The 13947-nt window shown below is 44.9% G+C and overlaps 2 protein-coding genes across 2 annotated transcripts; both read left to right on the forward strand.

The window, feature by feature from the left end:
* The first annotated feature begins 377 nt into the window (after nt 1-377).
* Nucleotides 378-5079, forward strand: LOC308133134 (uncharacterized protein). The gene is made up of 14 exons (XM_080500427.1): nt 378-484; nt 780-856; nt 1141-1213; nt 1499-1611; nt 1705-1730; nt 1859-1996; nt 2920-3029; nt 3125-3220; nt 3318-3401; nt 3480-3606; nt 3672-3777; nt 3880-4062; nt 4159-4233; nt 4325-5079. Exons 1-14 carry the CDS (start codon nt 457-459, stop codon nt 4406-4408), a joined length of 1320 nt encoding a protein of 439 aa, XP_080356553.1. The 5' UTR covers nt 378-456; the 3' UTR covers nt 4409-5079.
* Nucleotides 5080-6057: 978 nt separating this feature from the next.
* sqlea (squalene epoxidase a) lies at nt 6058-12834 on the forward strand (the record flags this gene model as incomplete). The annotated part of the gene is made up of 11 exons (XM_080501607.1): nt 6058-6336; nt 6616-6862; nt 8278-8455; nt 8696-8792; nt 8881-8994; nt 10025-10196; nt 10656-10751; nt 10986-11128; nt 11405-11501; nt 11640-11727; nt 12584-12834. The coding sequence occupies 11 exons, from the start codon at nt 6058-6060 to the stop codon at nt 12774-12776; spliced, it is 1704 nt and encodes a 567-aa protein (XP_080357733.1). The 3' UTR covers nt 12777-12834.
* Between the last annotated feature and the right edge of the window lie 1113 nt (nt 12835-13947).

Consider the following 13947-nt stretch of genomic DNA (forward strand, 5'->3'; position numbering starts at 1 on the left):
ATATATTATATTATATTATATTATATTATATTATATTATCCCTACTTTCTTATATTCTTATTTTCTTTAACGCATATGAATTGAAGTTAGACTGGAAGTATATTTGGAATACTCACACAATTGGTTTTTAGATCGTGAAAACTATTCGCAACTGCCGATTGTATTCAATATGAATTACTTGCAAAGAAATACTGGGCTGAAAAACAAGGTTTTGTACCAATTTCAAATATAAATCTCACATGCCACCTTACGCACCACATTGTTGCAGAAGTTGCTTGAGGATTATATTTTTCTTGACCAAGTTTGACATGTTTCACGAGCGGTTTTTGGAGATCTGGTGACCCCTGGTGGCCAGTATGTGAACTGCAGGCTTTTGTGCAGCACCAGTAGAAGGAGGACGCGCCGCTCCCGAACTTGTATCCGTGTACAAGAACTGCGAGCGTTTCGTTCCAGAAAATGGCAGCGCAGGAGGAATTCTTTGCAGGTAAATGTTTTCTTCCGAGTGTTAAGTCGTGCTGAGAGTTGCACTGTATCTGATGTGCACAGAAAGTGTGCGGCAATCCGAGAGCAGCACGCGCTGAAGAAGTGGTTTCTTAAAAAGACACTTCCACAACAGACGCAGAGCAAGTTTCTGTTCTGCTGACTTGACAAAACTGCACGCCGTGTGCTCTCTTCCGCACTGTTGTTTCTGCTTCTCTTCCACTACATTTCCCACAATCCACCTGGGAAACTGTTTCCACTGTTGTCTGCTTCATGAGAGATTGCTTAACGTGTTGCAGGCGTTCCCAAAATCCAGTATGTGCCAGGAGCTGGACCCACAGAGGTCCTGTGCTTCAAACACTACAATGCAGACGAGGTGGGTGTCTCACACACACCGAGGAGGCTCCAGGCCTTCAATAACCAGCCACCTGGATTTATCTGGTTAATGTCACAAACTTGACATCTCAACACAGAAATCCTTGAATCCACAGCCTCCTTTTAACCCCGAACCATGTACCCTTCTTTAAAATCGTCCAGTTTTTGTCCCTGAAATAGATCTAGACCCTCACAACAGCGTCCCACCCAGTGATTCCAGATTAGGATGAAATAGTAAGAACTTTTCTCTCTGGCGTTTGAATGAAGTTGTGTTCCTTTGTGCAGGTTCTGATGGGCCGGACGATGGAGGATTGGCTGAGGTTCTCTGTCTGCTACTGGCACTCCTTCTGTGGGACTGGTACTGTGACCACTGAGCAAACAATCTGATGAGGTTTCCTGTACAAACCCAAACCACATAAATGGAATTTTATTTTAAACCACGGCCACAGGAGAAAAGTTCTGATTCCTTCCAAAAAACAAACAAAAAAAACAAACATGAACAAATTTGTGGAAATTAAATAATTCCAAATATTATGGTGATTGAAATGCAAATGCAGCTCTCCAGCAGCCTTTCGAGCTGTTTGTTGCCGTATCTTCTGCCCGAACCTTTAAGAAATCGGAGTGTATAATCTTCTCCTGACAGGCGCCGACCCTTTTGGCTTGCCGACTCTGAACTGGCGCTGGAACGAAGGAACCCCGATGGACTCGGCCAAGAAGCGACTTCGTGCAGCGTTTGAGTTTTTCACCAAGCTTGGAGTGAGAAGACGCCGACATGTTTTAATATCTTATAGACTTCTAAAAAAAAATAACCCAACCCTCATCTTATTGGCCCTCTGCTTATTTCCACAGGTGAAGTATTACACATTTCACGACAGGTGAGTAGATTCTGGATCCATTTAGCTGACGTCCAGGCTGCTTTTTGCTGCTTCTTCTTTCTTTTTTTTCACACAAACGACAGACAATAACTACTGTTATGTTCAACATTTTGCGGTCCCTCTCACAGAGACTTGTCCCCGGAGGGCGCCACCCTGGAGGAGTCCAACAGGAACCTGGAGGAGATGGCAGACCTCGCTCTGCAGCTGCAGAACCAGACGGGAGTCAAGGTGCTGTGGGTCACCTGCAACCTCTTCGCCCACCCAAGGTCCACACCTCGCTCCCAGAAAATAAGCTCTAATGATCCGCCGCCTCTGTGTTTGTTCTGTGGGTGTGTTTGCTGCAGATCGCTGGCTGAATAAATAGTCAGCCTGCGCAGTCTAATGGTGCCACTAAGCGCTGAATGGTGGTGTAATGAGTCGACCAATGCTTCAGTCTGGGGTTTTTTCTCTCTGAGCCAATATTATTTTAAGATGGCACTGAAAGGTAAGAGAAGAAGAAGCACCAGCCAACATGAGCAGAGGAACAGTCACTGTAATGACAGTGATGCATAGAAATCGTGTTATTCAAATCTTACATACTTTATCTGAATTAAATGTGTTTTTTGCATTTCAACTCGATACAAAGATTTTATAAGTTCTGAGCGTCAAGAGTGATAAATAGCTGAATGCTAATAATCACCACATAGTAAGTGACTTTATCTAAATCCAACATGTTTCGTCAATCGTCCAGCTACTTCAGTAAACAAATACCTGTAAATCAGGTGGTGTGTGGAGCAACACTGTCATACAAGAGCCTTCAGTCTGACCTGTTTGATGACAGTTGATCATACTTCTTCAAATAAAGTGACTGAAGGTCCCAATTTGTCCAATGGAGGTTCACACACTTCAAAAAGGAGAAGTTCACTACTGAAATGCTCCTGAAATGGCATTAGCATCAAATCCTTCCACGTGAGAGACAGAGAGAGAGAGAGAAAACAATAATGGCTGCAGAAATCCCACAATCTGAGAAGCAAAAGGCGTTTACACATTATTAAGACAGTGGATTGGAGGACTTCAGTTTGCCCTGTCATGTTCTTTATAATGGATTTTTTTTTTTTTTTGAAAAGCGCGTCAGCCGTGAATGTATTCAGGATGCGCTTGTATCTTTTGCAGTGGATCTAACAAAACGTACCTTTTAAACATGTGACAGGTACATGAACGGCGCAGCCACCAACCCAGACTGCCACGTCCTGGCCTACGCCGGCGCTCAGGTGAAAAAGGGTCTGGACATCGCCAAAAAGCTCGGGACTGAAAACTTTGGTAAGAAGGATTGTTTATGGATGGCCTGAGGTTTTGTTTCCAGTTTTTTTTTTCTTTTCTGCTTCATTGTGATCCACTGGTGTGTGGCTCCTCAGTGTTCTGGGGGGGGCGAGAGGGGTTCCTCTCCATCCACAACACAGACGTAGCAGCAGAACTGAAGCACATGGCCAGCTTCTTCAAGATGGCCGTCAGTAAGTGTGCATGCGGTTAAGCAAAAAAAAAAAAAAAAAACCCAAAAAACAACCGTGATGACGTGACGGGGTTTAATATCCGTGTGCTTGTTTACAGAGTATAAAGAGAAGATCGGTTTGAAGTGTCAGTTCCTTATCGAGCCCAAGCCGAAGGAGCCGTGCAAACATCAGTACGACTACGGTGAGCGTCTCGACTCAAACGGAAGGAAAACACGCCACCCGACTCCTCCGAACTCAGTGCCGTGTCACTCTCCCCCAGATGCAATGAGCGTGATAGGATTCCTGCAGCATTACGGTCTGGAGAAGCACTTCAAGCTGAACATCGAGCCCAACCACACCACTCTGGCTGGACACTCCTACGAACACGACGTGGTCATGGCTTCTGCGTGAGTCAGCCGTTTCATGCACGTGTGAGTTTCAGAGCTGTGACTGAACGCGTTTCCTCGTCCAGGCTGGGGATGCTGGGCTCGGTGGACTCCAACACCGGCTCTCCCGACCTGGGCTGGGACACGGATCAGTTCCCCATGGACATCAGGAACACCACCCTGGTCATGAAGGTCCAACTTTGATATCAAGTCACGCCTTTTTCTTGTGTTCGATAACCGTTTTGGTTCTCAGACAAGAACAGTGACGTTGTCCCGGCGTCTCATCTGTTCCAGGCCATTATCGAACAAGGCGGCCTGCAGCCCGGAGGACTCAACTTTGACGCCAAGGTGCGCAGAGAGTCCACCGACCTGGAGGACCTGTTCATCGCTCACATCGGAGCCATGGACGCCTTCGCCCGGGGGCTCAGGAACGCCGTCCGCATGATTGAGGAGGGGGTCATCGCCACTCTGGTGAAGGCGAGTGCGACGTCTGTAGAGTGTAAAAAAAAAAAACAATAAAACTTTTGAATGTGTGTCCAAATTATTGTCTGTGATTCTCCGGTGTGGAAACAGGAGCGATACTCCAGCTTCAGCCGTGGCCTCGGTCAGAGGGTGGAGGATGGTTCTGCCACCTTGGAGGACATGGAGGTGGGACGTAGTCAAGTTCTAATAAATATATACGGGTGGAAATAAGAGATATTGGTCCAAAAATAAATAAAAAATGTCTTTGTTCTTTCAGGATTTCATCAAGCAGAATGGTGAGCCGAGAGTCACTTCAGGAAAGCAAGAAAAATATGAATCCATCTTTAATCACTACATATAAGCAACACGTTGTGTCTGTATCAGAATGAAACTTCAGGCAGCAGATTGAACTGTGTCACAAGAAGTTTTGTTGTGCTCCTGTTGGCTTCTCTACATGTGTGAATGTGTAAACTAGATGATTGATGCTCCCTAAAATGAAGAAATGAGCAGTGTTGCTAATGTGCGCATGACCTGATGAGCTGTGATTTACTAACCAGCACCTTGTCTAAAGAAGTTATTCTGTGTACTCACACTTTACATTAGTCCACAGATATCAGTGATTTAACAATAAAATTGGATTAATACAGAGATGGATTTTTTTTTAAAGTAAATATTGTGTTTTTTTTCCCATATCTACATCATTCAACATGCATGTGAGGTTAATTGTTGACCCTAAATTGCCCTGTACTGTGAATGTTTGTAGTCGTCTGTCTCTGTATCAGACGACTGATAGTCGTCTGATACTGTCGACATGTCCACAATATATCCTGCCTCCTGCCCTCAGATGGAGAGAAAAGTTTATGAGCCATGTCAAAGATGTTATATTTGTGCTGCAGGTTCATACATTGACATTAGCATTAAATTCTTGTCTGAATTGGACAAAAAGTGGGCGAGAAGATTGATGACTCAACTTTTATGCATATGGGTTTAAATGAACCTAACTTTATTACATTGTTAGAAATTGTGCATAAAAATTCTGTGATTCCAGATTTATGAATCAATAAAGTTGAAAAGAAAGTTTGTTGTATTGTTTTTGACACAGTGTTTCTGCTTTTATCGATGTGTTAGCATCTTGTGAGGAATTTCCCATTTCGTCTCTCCAGCAGCAAGCAGCTGAGACATTTACCTCGGGTCCAGTCCTGCTGCTCTCACTGTAAACTCAACTGTTTTACTGAATATCTCAGTGTGGATAGTGATCATTGATTTGCTTTTATTTATTTATTTTTATTATTATTTGTAGTTAACTTATGAGACTCAAGATAATAATCACCTTCAATCAAAAACAACTTGGATAAGTGAGCAGAACTTTAAAATTTTTAAACTTTGCCATATAAAATATAAACTATAGCAGTGCATAGTTTCTAATCATTTGATTCAAAATAAGAAATAATGTTTTCCCCTTCAGTATGTGTTGTTTTGTATGGAATATAGTTCTCCAGTTCTTTGTAAAACGCACTACTGCATGAACAACCACAAAATACTCTCAGGTTCTTGTAAATTCAACTGTAACATTCATTTACCTTTCGCCCTGACATCACATCATACTACCACCCTGCACAGCTCTCCACCAATCACAGCGCGGGAGCGGGCACGGCGTTGGCCCCGCGGGCCAATCAGCGTATAGCGTGAGCTCTGCTCACCGGCGCGTCTCCTCTGATTGGCCGTCTGAGCTGCGGAGGAGGCGGGACCTGAGAGCAGCCAATCCGCTTCTCGTCCTTCTTTCTCGTTATCATAAATTATTCAGGCGCATCTGTGAGACAACAAGAGGTGATGAGTTTTGAAGACAAGCGCACCTTCTTTCTGCTTTGACTTTTTTGGGGGGCGAAGGCTGAGAAATAACATCAAAAGAGGAATTATCTTATTTAGGTTTTTTTTTTTTTTTCTAAAAAAAAAGTCACTTTTTTTTAATCATTCATTACTTTTTTTGCGGGAAAATAAAATTCTTGAAATATGTGGACTTTTTTAGGAATAGCTAGCTTCACATACTTTTATAAAAAGTCCAACTCGGTGCTGTCTGTGGCTCACAAAGAGCTGCTGATGGTGGCTGCGTTGTTCCTCACAGCCGCGCTGCTCTTCTCTTATATCAGGTTTTTCCACGGCCAGAAGCTCCGGCTCTCTCAGCTGCTTCATTTTCCTCTGAGCCTCCTGTCAGTTGTACCTTTTATCAAACACCTAATCCCTCAAACCTCATCCCAGAGGAGCGGGGAAGCAGAGAGCAGCTGTAAAGAGGTAAGACCCTCCTTATGGACTACTGTGAGACTCATTATGCCAACAAAGGAAGTCACAGCCAGATAAAACTGGGGAGTTTTAGTCGTTTTCTAGTCATTTGAAGTCACTGTGATTTTTCTCTCATTCATTTTTATCTTTAGAAAGTTTGGAACTTGTATTTAAACATGTCAGAAGTAAATCCACATGTTTATTTCTATATTATAGGATAGACGTGGGATTTAAATAGACATGGCTGAAGAAATATTAATTTATGATGTGAGTCTTCCGCTTTGCTTCCAGAGACGGAGAACAAGGAGGAGAGTCCAAGCAGAGTCCTCTGGCCCACACTGTCCCTCCTCTGAGGCCCCAGAGCCGGATGTGGTGATAGTAGGGGCCGGGGTCCTGGGCTCAGCCATGGCCACCATCCTGGCCCGGGATGGGAGGAGGGTGACGGTGGTGGAGAGGGACCTGAAGGAGCCTGACAGGATAGTGGGAGAGCTGCTGCAGCCGGGAGGGTTCCGAGCACTCAGGGAGCTGGGACTGGAAGGTCAGTCTGGGTCCAGTGTGTCCAGGGTGGGCTCGGCCTCGTTGTGACCTGCACACAATGTGCGTGCACTTTTACCTGATGCTATAGGAGTTTGGAAAAGATGTGTGTTTGTTTGTTTTTTTCTTCTTCTTCTCCTTCTCAACCGATTCTCTCATGTTTCCATACTTATCATTGTTTTTGCTTGCACTCTGAAGTGGGCTGGGCTCAGCTGGGACAGGTGATGTTGCGTCCTCCCATTGACCAATCAGAACCTCGGCTACATTTGCGTCACACTCTGCCGACTGTGGCTTCTGTTTTATAACAGGAAGAGTTTAATATCTAAATCTTTTACAAAACGGTTTTCAAAAGACAGCAAAACATCTAAAACTAGTTTAATTGACACAAATGCATCCATCAGCATTTTATCTTAAAAAGGAATACTTGATGACAACGACAACTTTAATCCAGAATATCTGCACAAGTTGGAGCTTTTATTGACAGTAGTTCTATTACTACACGTCATACAGTTTCTCGTTCTTACATCTATAATTAATACACAATTTCTTCTAGTGGGGGACGATTTCTTCTTAATCTAGCTTCTCTAACTACATTGGTTTTAACCTGCACATTTAGTATAAAACCTAGCAAATTCTCAAAAAGTCTTGTCCTGCAATCATAATTTGACATTTTTAAAAGTAATTTTTATTTTGTATTAAAATCATGCAGGTCGGTGCATCAGATCTCCAGAAAACTATAGTGCAAACATATAATTAGATAAAAATATAGGTGCCAGCCTATAATGTAAAATAAAAGTACATAAAGGGGAAGTTGTAATCATGATGATGACGGTGTCGTGGGCTGCTCTTCCTTCCAAGTTAGACTTGGCTCCTTTTTTTCACCCAATGTCCTTCTGTCTGAATTTTGACATTAATATGATCAGAATTCAACCCATTCTCAAACTTTTCACCACTAAACTCATTTCTTTTTGTTGCAATGAGCTTTGGGAATTACTATAATACCACCGCGACTAGTAACTGAACACCATTATAGAGTGGATGTTGAAGTTAAAATTACCCAAGTTTTCATTTTTTTTCTAAACTGTGACCAAAATACAGCAATAATCAAATTAATAAAATGTGTCCTTCACATGTTTCCATCACCTTCCTGAGCTTCATACCTATATGATTAGAACATTTGAGAGTATGTGTCTATTTATTATTTAAATCAACTCTATCAAATTTCCTCACATGTTTGAATGCGTTGCTCCACCAGTCACATTAATCAGAAGCTGAGCTGAGGCAATATGATGAATCTTTATTTATGGTTGTGGTCCAGCTGCTCCTCACTGTGGCTCCATGTCGTTTTTCTGACTTGATGCATGGCGAATGTGCGTTTTGACGCCGTGGTCCTGTTTGCGCCTGTCATTTGGCCCCTAGGCTCAGTGGAGGGTCTGGACGCCCATCTGGTGAATGGATACGTGATCCACGACATGGAGAGCGGCACAGAGGTGGAGGTCCCGTACCCCCAGGAGGTGGAGGGCATCCAGTGCGGACGCGCTTTCCATCACGGTCGATTCATCACGGGCCTGAGGAGGGCCGCTCTGGCCGAGCCAAAGTGAGCCCACTCATTTGATAAAAATATATCAAATTTAAAAAAAGAAAAAGAAAAAAAAAGACTCGTGCCAGATGACTAATTGAGCAGGGACAGAAGCACCATGTACAATCTGCTGTTCTGTCTCACAGAGCCAAAAACACTTTGTTAGATGACAGACTCGTGTTTAGAAAGCCCCTGCGTCAAACCTTTGACTGTCTCGCCATGCTGAGGTGATGTTTCTGTTGTAATTGCGCCCCCCAGTGTTACATTCGTAGAAGGCACGGTGAGCAGCCTGCAGGAGGAGGGAGGCTGTGTGACTGGAGTCCAGTACAAGGAGAAAGAAACAGGAGACGTCAAGGTGAGCAGTCTGCTCTGAAGTCAGGATACACTCCGTCTGACCTGCTTCTGTTTGGAAGTAAGAGCGTGTGATCGTGTGTGACCTGCAGGAGATCCACGCCGCGCTCACCGTGGTGGCCGACGGCTGCTTCTCCAAATTCAGAAAGAACCTGGTGTCCGGGAAGGCGCGCACCTCCTCTCACTTTGTCGGATGCCTCATGAAGGTAAAAAGAGCAAAGAGGTTCGACTGAAACTGCCACAGATTTCTTTGCTCACTTCAGCTGATGTCTCCAGTCCTTAAAATGTCCAGTTGTGACCCCTGAACATCACGACCTCACCGGAGCGTGAGTGGCTGACTCCTGTGAGCCAACCAGACTTCACTTTAGTACCCTCATGTGGCTCTGAAGAGTTGCTCTGAATATTCTGATTATCGATCGGTTTTTCCTCTTGTTTGTTGGAGTTTCAGCTTTCTGGTGTTCAAATGTCTCCAAGAAAGGAAAATGGCTCCTCCGAACTACAAAACAGTTTAAAGATGCATTCCTATCCATGTGATCTTATTGAAATTGTAATTTATGATAAAGCAATAGTAATAGTAAACAGACGGATTTATGTGTAAAATCATGTGTACATGATTTTCTCTCAGTATTTTCATACCATTAGGACATCATTTCTGTCTGCTGTGGTTTAAAAACACAATCTGACAAATGATTAGAATAACATCTACCGTAAATGCACAATTATAAGAGAAGAGTTTAAACCAAACGACACAAATAAATCTTCACCTTATTAAAGTACCTGCCCCCACATTAATAGCACATCTTAAAAAACAATGCAGTTTGAGGCCGAGGCTCCAGATTGCACTACAGTACCTGCACAACCCGGTTAGAAAGTGACAGATTGAACGTCTCACATTCAGACTCTCTATGCTGTGAAAGCGTGTCGTCATAAAACCAAGATTTTAAAAAAAAAAGAAAAGAAAAGAGAGAGCTCTCCGAGGCCTTCGGCAGGAAGCTACTGGATACTTTCCAATCTGGCACGAGATGTAAAAAAATATCTCCGGATGCATTTACATTCAGTCGCACCACCGTGAGGGAAAACACGCCTGCGAGTGGCGTCGATATCAAAGGACTGTCGGTGTGTCTGGAACGAAAGCAGATTCAGTTCTTTACAGGCTTTCCTCGCTTACTGCATCTTTGCATCTAATAAATGTTTGTGTGAGCTAAGACGCTGCCTCCTCCTCCTCCTCCTCCTCAGGACTGCCCCCAGTTCAAAGCCAACCACGCTGAGCTGGTGCTGGCCAACCCCAGCCCCGTGCTCATCTACCAGATCTCCTCCACACACACCCGGGTGCTGGTGGACATCCGGGGCGAGATGCCTCGAGACCTGCCCCGGTACATGGCCGAGAAGGTCCACCCACAGCTGCCAGGTAGACGACCAACGCCACGCTTTATTTCTAATCGTTCCCAACGTGAGCACATTATTTGAAAGTCGCTGTCGTGGAGTCGTTTGTCTTGGAATTTATCATGAGGCCACAAGAGAAGTGGTGGTGGTGGTGTGTGTGTGTGTGTGTGTGTGTGTGTATGTGTGTGTGTGTGCACCTCCATGGAGGCTGCAGTTGAAGGATTTGACATTCATGTTGCGCTCTGCTATTCAGCCGAAATATCAAAGCCTCTATATCAAAGCAAGCAGCTCAATAACCTTGACAGAGGTCCAGCTGGACTGAGGAGCCGGTCACACTGATGCAGTGATAAATGTACACCAAAAGAAACGCAGCCCCCCCTCCCTTCTTTCCACGTGCATGTGCCCAGCGTGCACCTTTGGGGTTTCCATACACGGAGCCTGCTGAGTGATCGACCCCTGCACTCTCTCTCTCTCTTTCCTTCAGAGCATTTGAAGGATCCTTTCATGGAGGCGTTGCAGAACGACCGGCTCAGGTCCATGCCCGCCAGCTTCCTCCCGCCTTCCCCCGTCAACAAGCCAGGTACCAGAATGCTGCTTATACACTGATTTCAAGCTGGAGGAGGCCAGAGGGAATCTACCCCACGATGCATGCAGGAATCACTGTGTGAAAGACAAGATTGATTAGTTTAATGGAAAACATTCACACTTCATTTGACAATGTTCTCTCAACTTTGACATCCGGGTACTTTGATACACCGTACGTAAATATAAGTATCAATATGTCTGACCAATATGAAAATATTGTGATTTCCAGGTGTCCTTCTTCTGGGCGACGCCTACAACATGAGGCACCCCCTGACCGGAGGAGGGATGAGCGTCGCGCTCAATGACGTTCGCATCTGGAGGGATTTACTCAAGAAGATATCAGACCTGTACGACGACGCGGCCCTGCTGCAGGTGAACCATTTCCCCTCCTCTGCAGCCACATAGGCGCTGAGAAAGTGTCCAATCTATTGAATCAAGCAGACATGGCGTGTGCTCGAGTCTGCAGAGGAAAGACTTATTGATTTTTTTTGTGGATCAAACTTGTGTACGAATCCAAGCGGAGGCTATATTTAGAGGCGCCACGGCATCGCATTTGCTTTTTCCTTTTATTTGCTCTGCTGTAGGTGAGAGACTGCAGTCTAGTGTGCAATATTACAGCTCCCCCCCCCCCTCTCTTCTTCTCAATAGGCAAAGAAAAAATTCCACTGGGAACGCAAGTCATCACATTCTTTTGTGGTGAATGTGTTGGCCCAGGCCCTGTACGAGCTGTTTGCAGCCACCGACAGTGAGTCTCTGCCCGCCTCTGCATCCAAATGACACATGAAACGCAGTGACGGGAGATGATGAATGTTCAGCATTTGCACCGAAGCTGCAACGTTTTCAGTTTGCATTTCACTCATGTCTTGCGTTTTATGCAAAGCAGATTCCCTGCACGAGCTGAGAAAGGCGTGCTTCCAGTACTTTAAGCTCGGTGGGGAGTGCATCGCCGGGCCGATTGGACTTCTGTCAGTGTGAGTATTCAGTCTGAATAATAGATGCAACGTCTTTTGCAGAACATTTCTCAATGGAAGTCTATAATTAGTGCAACAATCCTTCACGAGCACGTTTTGGTTGCTGTAGAAAGGAAGGAAAAAAAGAAAAAAACAACCCTGCGATAATTAGACGTGGTGACTTTCAGCTGCATTGGTCAATCTGCGGTCAGGGGAACATCATGGAGATTAAGAAAAGCAACTACTTTGTGCAGAATGTATGGAGAATTAAAACGAGAGAGAAGCTCAGTGAGGTCTCCTGTCAGTATAAACCTACAGCAGTTCAACGAGAAAATGATCCATAACTTGAAATCATTCTTTATCTTCCGCCAAATTCTGCAATGTGCAAGTCTAAAGCTTTGATGGGCACTCCTCTTTGTATATTCCTTTTTTTAAATCATAAATTACCAAAAGGATTAAGAGCTAATGTTTGAATTTTAAAATATCATAGATTATCATTGCTAATATAATATTCAGTGTTGGAAAATACTTTATATTAGGATATAAAAGGTATACATGAGCATGTATATTTAGAAGTTGAATTCGTGCTGCTTCATAGTTAAAACTTTGTGTCCAGTCAGAATCAATCAGATGAAATTGACTCACTCTGAGAGCAATTTCTCACTGAAGTCGAGCATTGTGGTTACTTCAATGAGTATGCACTGCAAAATTAATCAGATCTTTATTTCACACAAATTTCAAGTGTTGTAAGACATATTAAGCTACGGCGACGTTGCTCAGCTCGTTCCGGCTGTACCGACTTCAATAAAGCAATATTGAATAAAGTATCGTTTCAAATACTATGAGAAGGACGACTGACCTTGTGGTTCGTTACCAGGCTCACCCCCAAACCCCTGACCCTGATCGGACACTTCTTCGCCGTGGCGCTGTACGCCATCTACGTCACCTTCAAGACCGAGTCGTGGCTCGCCAAGCCTCGAGCTCTGTTCAAGAGCGGGGCCATCCTGTACCGAGCCTGCACCGTCATGTTTCCACTCATCTACTCCGAACTCAAGTACCTGGTGTACTGAGCCGCCACCGCCGCTGAACACAAAAGACTAAACTGTTTCAACCAGTCGGGGATCCCCAACGTCGTGCCTCCGCCTCACCGGCGGCCGTCTCACTTGGTTTGTAATTGGAGCCGGGCGGTTCCCCCCCCCACCCCTCCCCACCCCCCCCGGCGTGAGAGGACAGGCCGTGCATCGCGGCGTTGGCTCATAAACGGTTTGCTTCAAAAAGCCTACCGAGCTAAATCAAGGTGACGATAAGGTGAGGCCACTTTTCTACCGTGGATCTTCGCATTGCGCTGATTCAGCATCACCGTAATGCCACTGTGATGCTGATGATGCTTGAGTTTCAATCTAAAGCGGGAGATTTCAAAGAGTGGGTGGATGAAACCCCCTCCCCCTCCCTAACTCCATCTCCACTTGTGCCGTTTCCCACATGAAGCAGTACATTCTGATAGAATTCATGTTTTTTTCCACATTATAAAACACATAATTGTTACACTGAAGATTCAGTTGTGATTCATCAATGGATCTTTTATTCCGACTCTTATTGAATTCAGTTCAAAGTAAAGAAAAAGTCAAGCTGGGAAAGAAATTCCCTCCACCCCTAGTTTTCCTGCTTCTAAAGGTCTCTTTGGCCCTCTGGTGGGGGGGGGGGGGGCGTCGCTCACACACTTTGAGAACCACTGATCCAAAGCACTGATGTTGGTGTGAATGATCCTTTAATTGTATACGTCTGTGCCTCTTCAGCCTCTTTTTGCTGAGCAAAAGATTGCCTGCGCTTTGAAGTCGAACTCTTTCTGACCTCTGCTGGTTCGTTGCGATGAGGGACTTTTCGTGCAACTGCACAGTTTGAAACCAGCCGACGGCGCCCGACACTATAAGAGCGTATTGTGCTAAAGATGCGGGCTCTGATTCAGTGCGAAGAGCCAAGTCGGCACATGTGGCTTTGACTGGGACCCGACACCGGGGCCGTGAGGTGGGATGAAGCTCAGGAGTGTGTCCCTTCCTCCGGGGCCGACGCCAAGACGGCTCCGGAGACTTCCTCGAATACACCCATCTGTCTGTTTATTACCGTCACAGCAATATATTTGGAAACTGTCCGTTTTTATTTGAATAAAATGTCTTGAGTAAAATCCGAGTGAGTTGACTGAGTGGGAGCAGCCTGATGCGAGCACTAGATGGCGCTCTGCCA

This window comes from Blennius ocellaris (genome assembly GCF_963422515.1).
Source record: "Blennius ocellaris genome assembly, chromosome: 8".
Classification (NCBI taxonomy): Eukaryota; Metazoa; Chordata; class Actinopteri; order Blenniiformes; family Blenniidae; genus Blennius; species Blennius ocellaris.

Coding starts and splice junctions, on each gene's coding strand:
- LOC308133134 (XM_080500427.1), top strand. CDS start 457: ATGGCAGCGCAGGAGGAATTCTTTGCAG. Junction 857..1,140: donor AACACTACAATGCAGACGAG/GTGGGTGTCTCA, acceptor TCCTTTGTGCAG/GTTCTGATGGGCCGGACGAT. Junction 3,402..3,479: donor CAAACATCAGTACGACTACG/GTGAGCGTCTCG, acceptor ACTCTCCCCCAG/ATGCAATGAGCGTGATAGGA.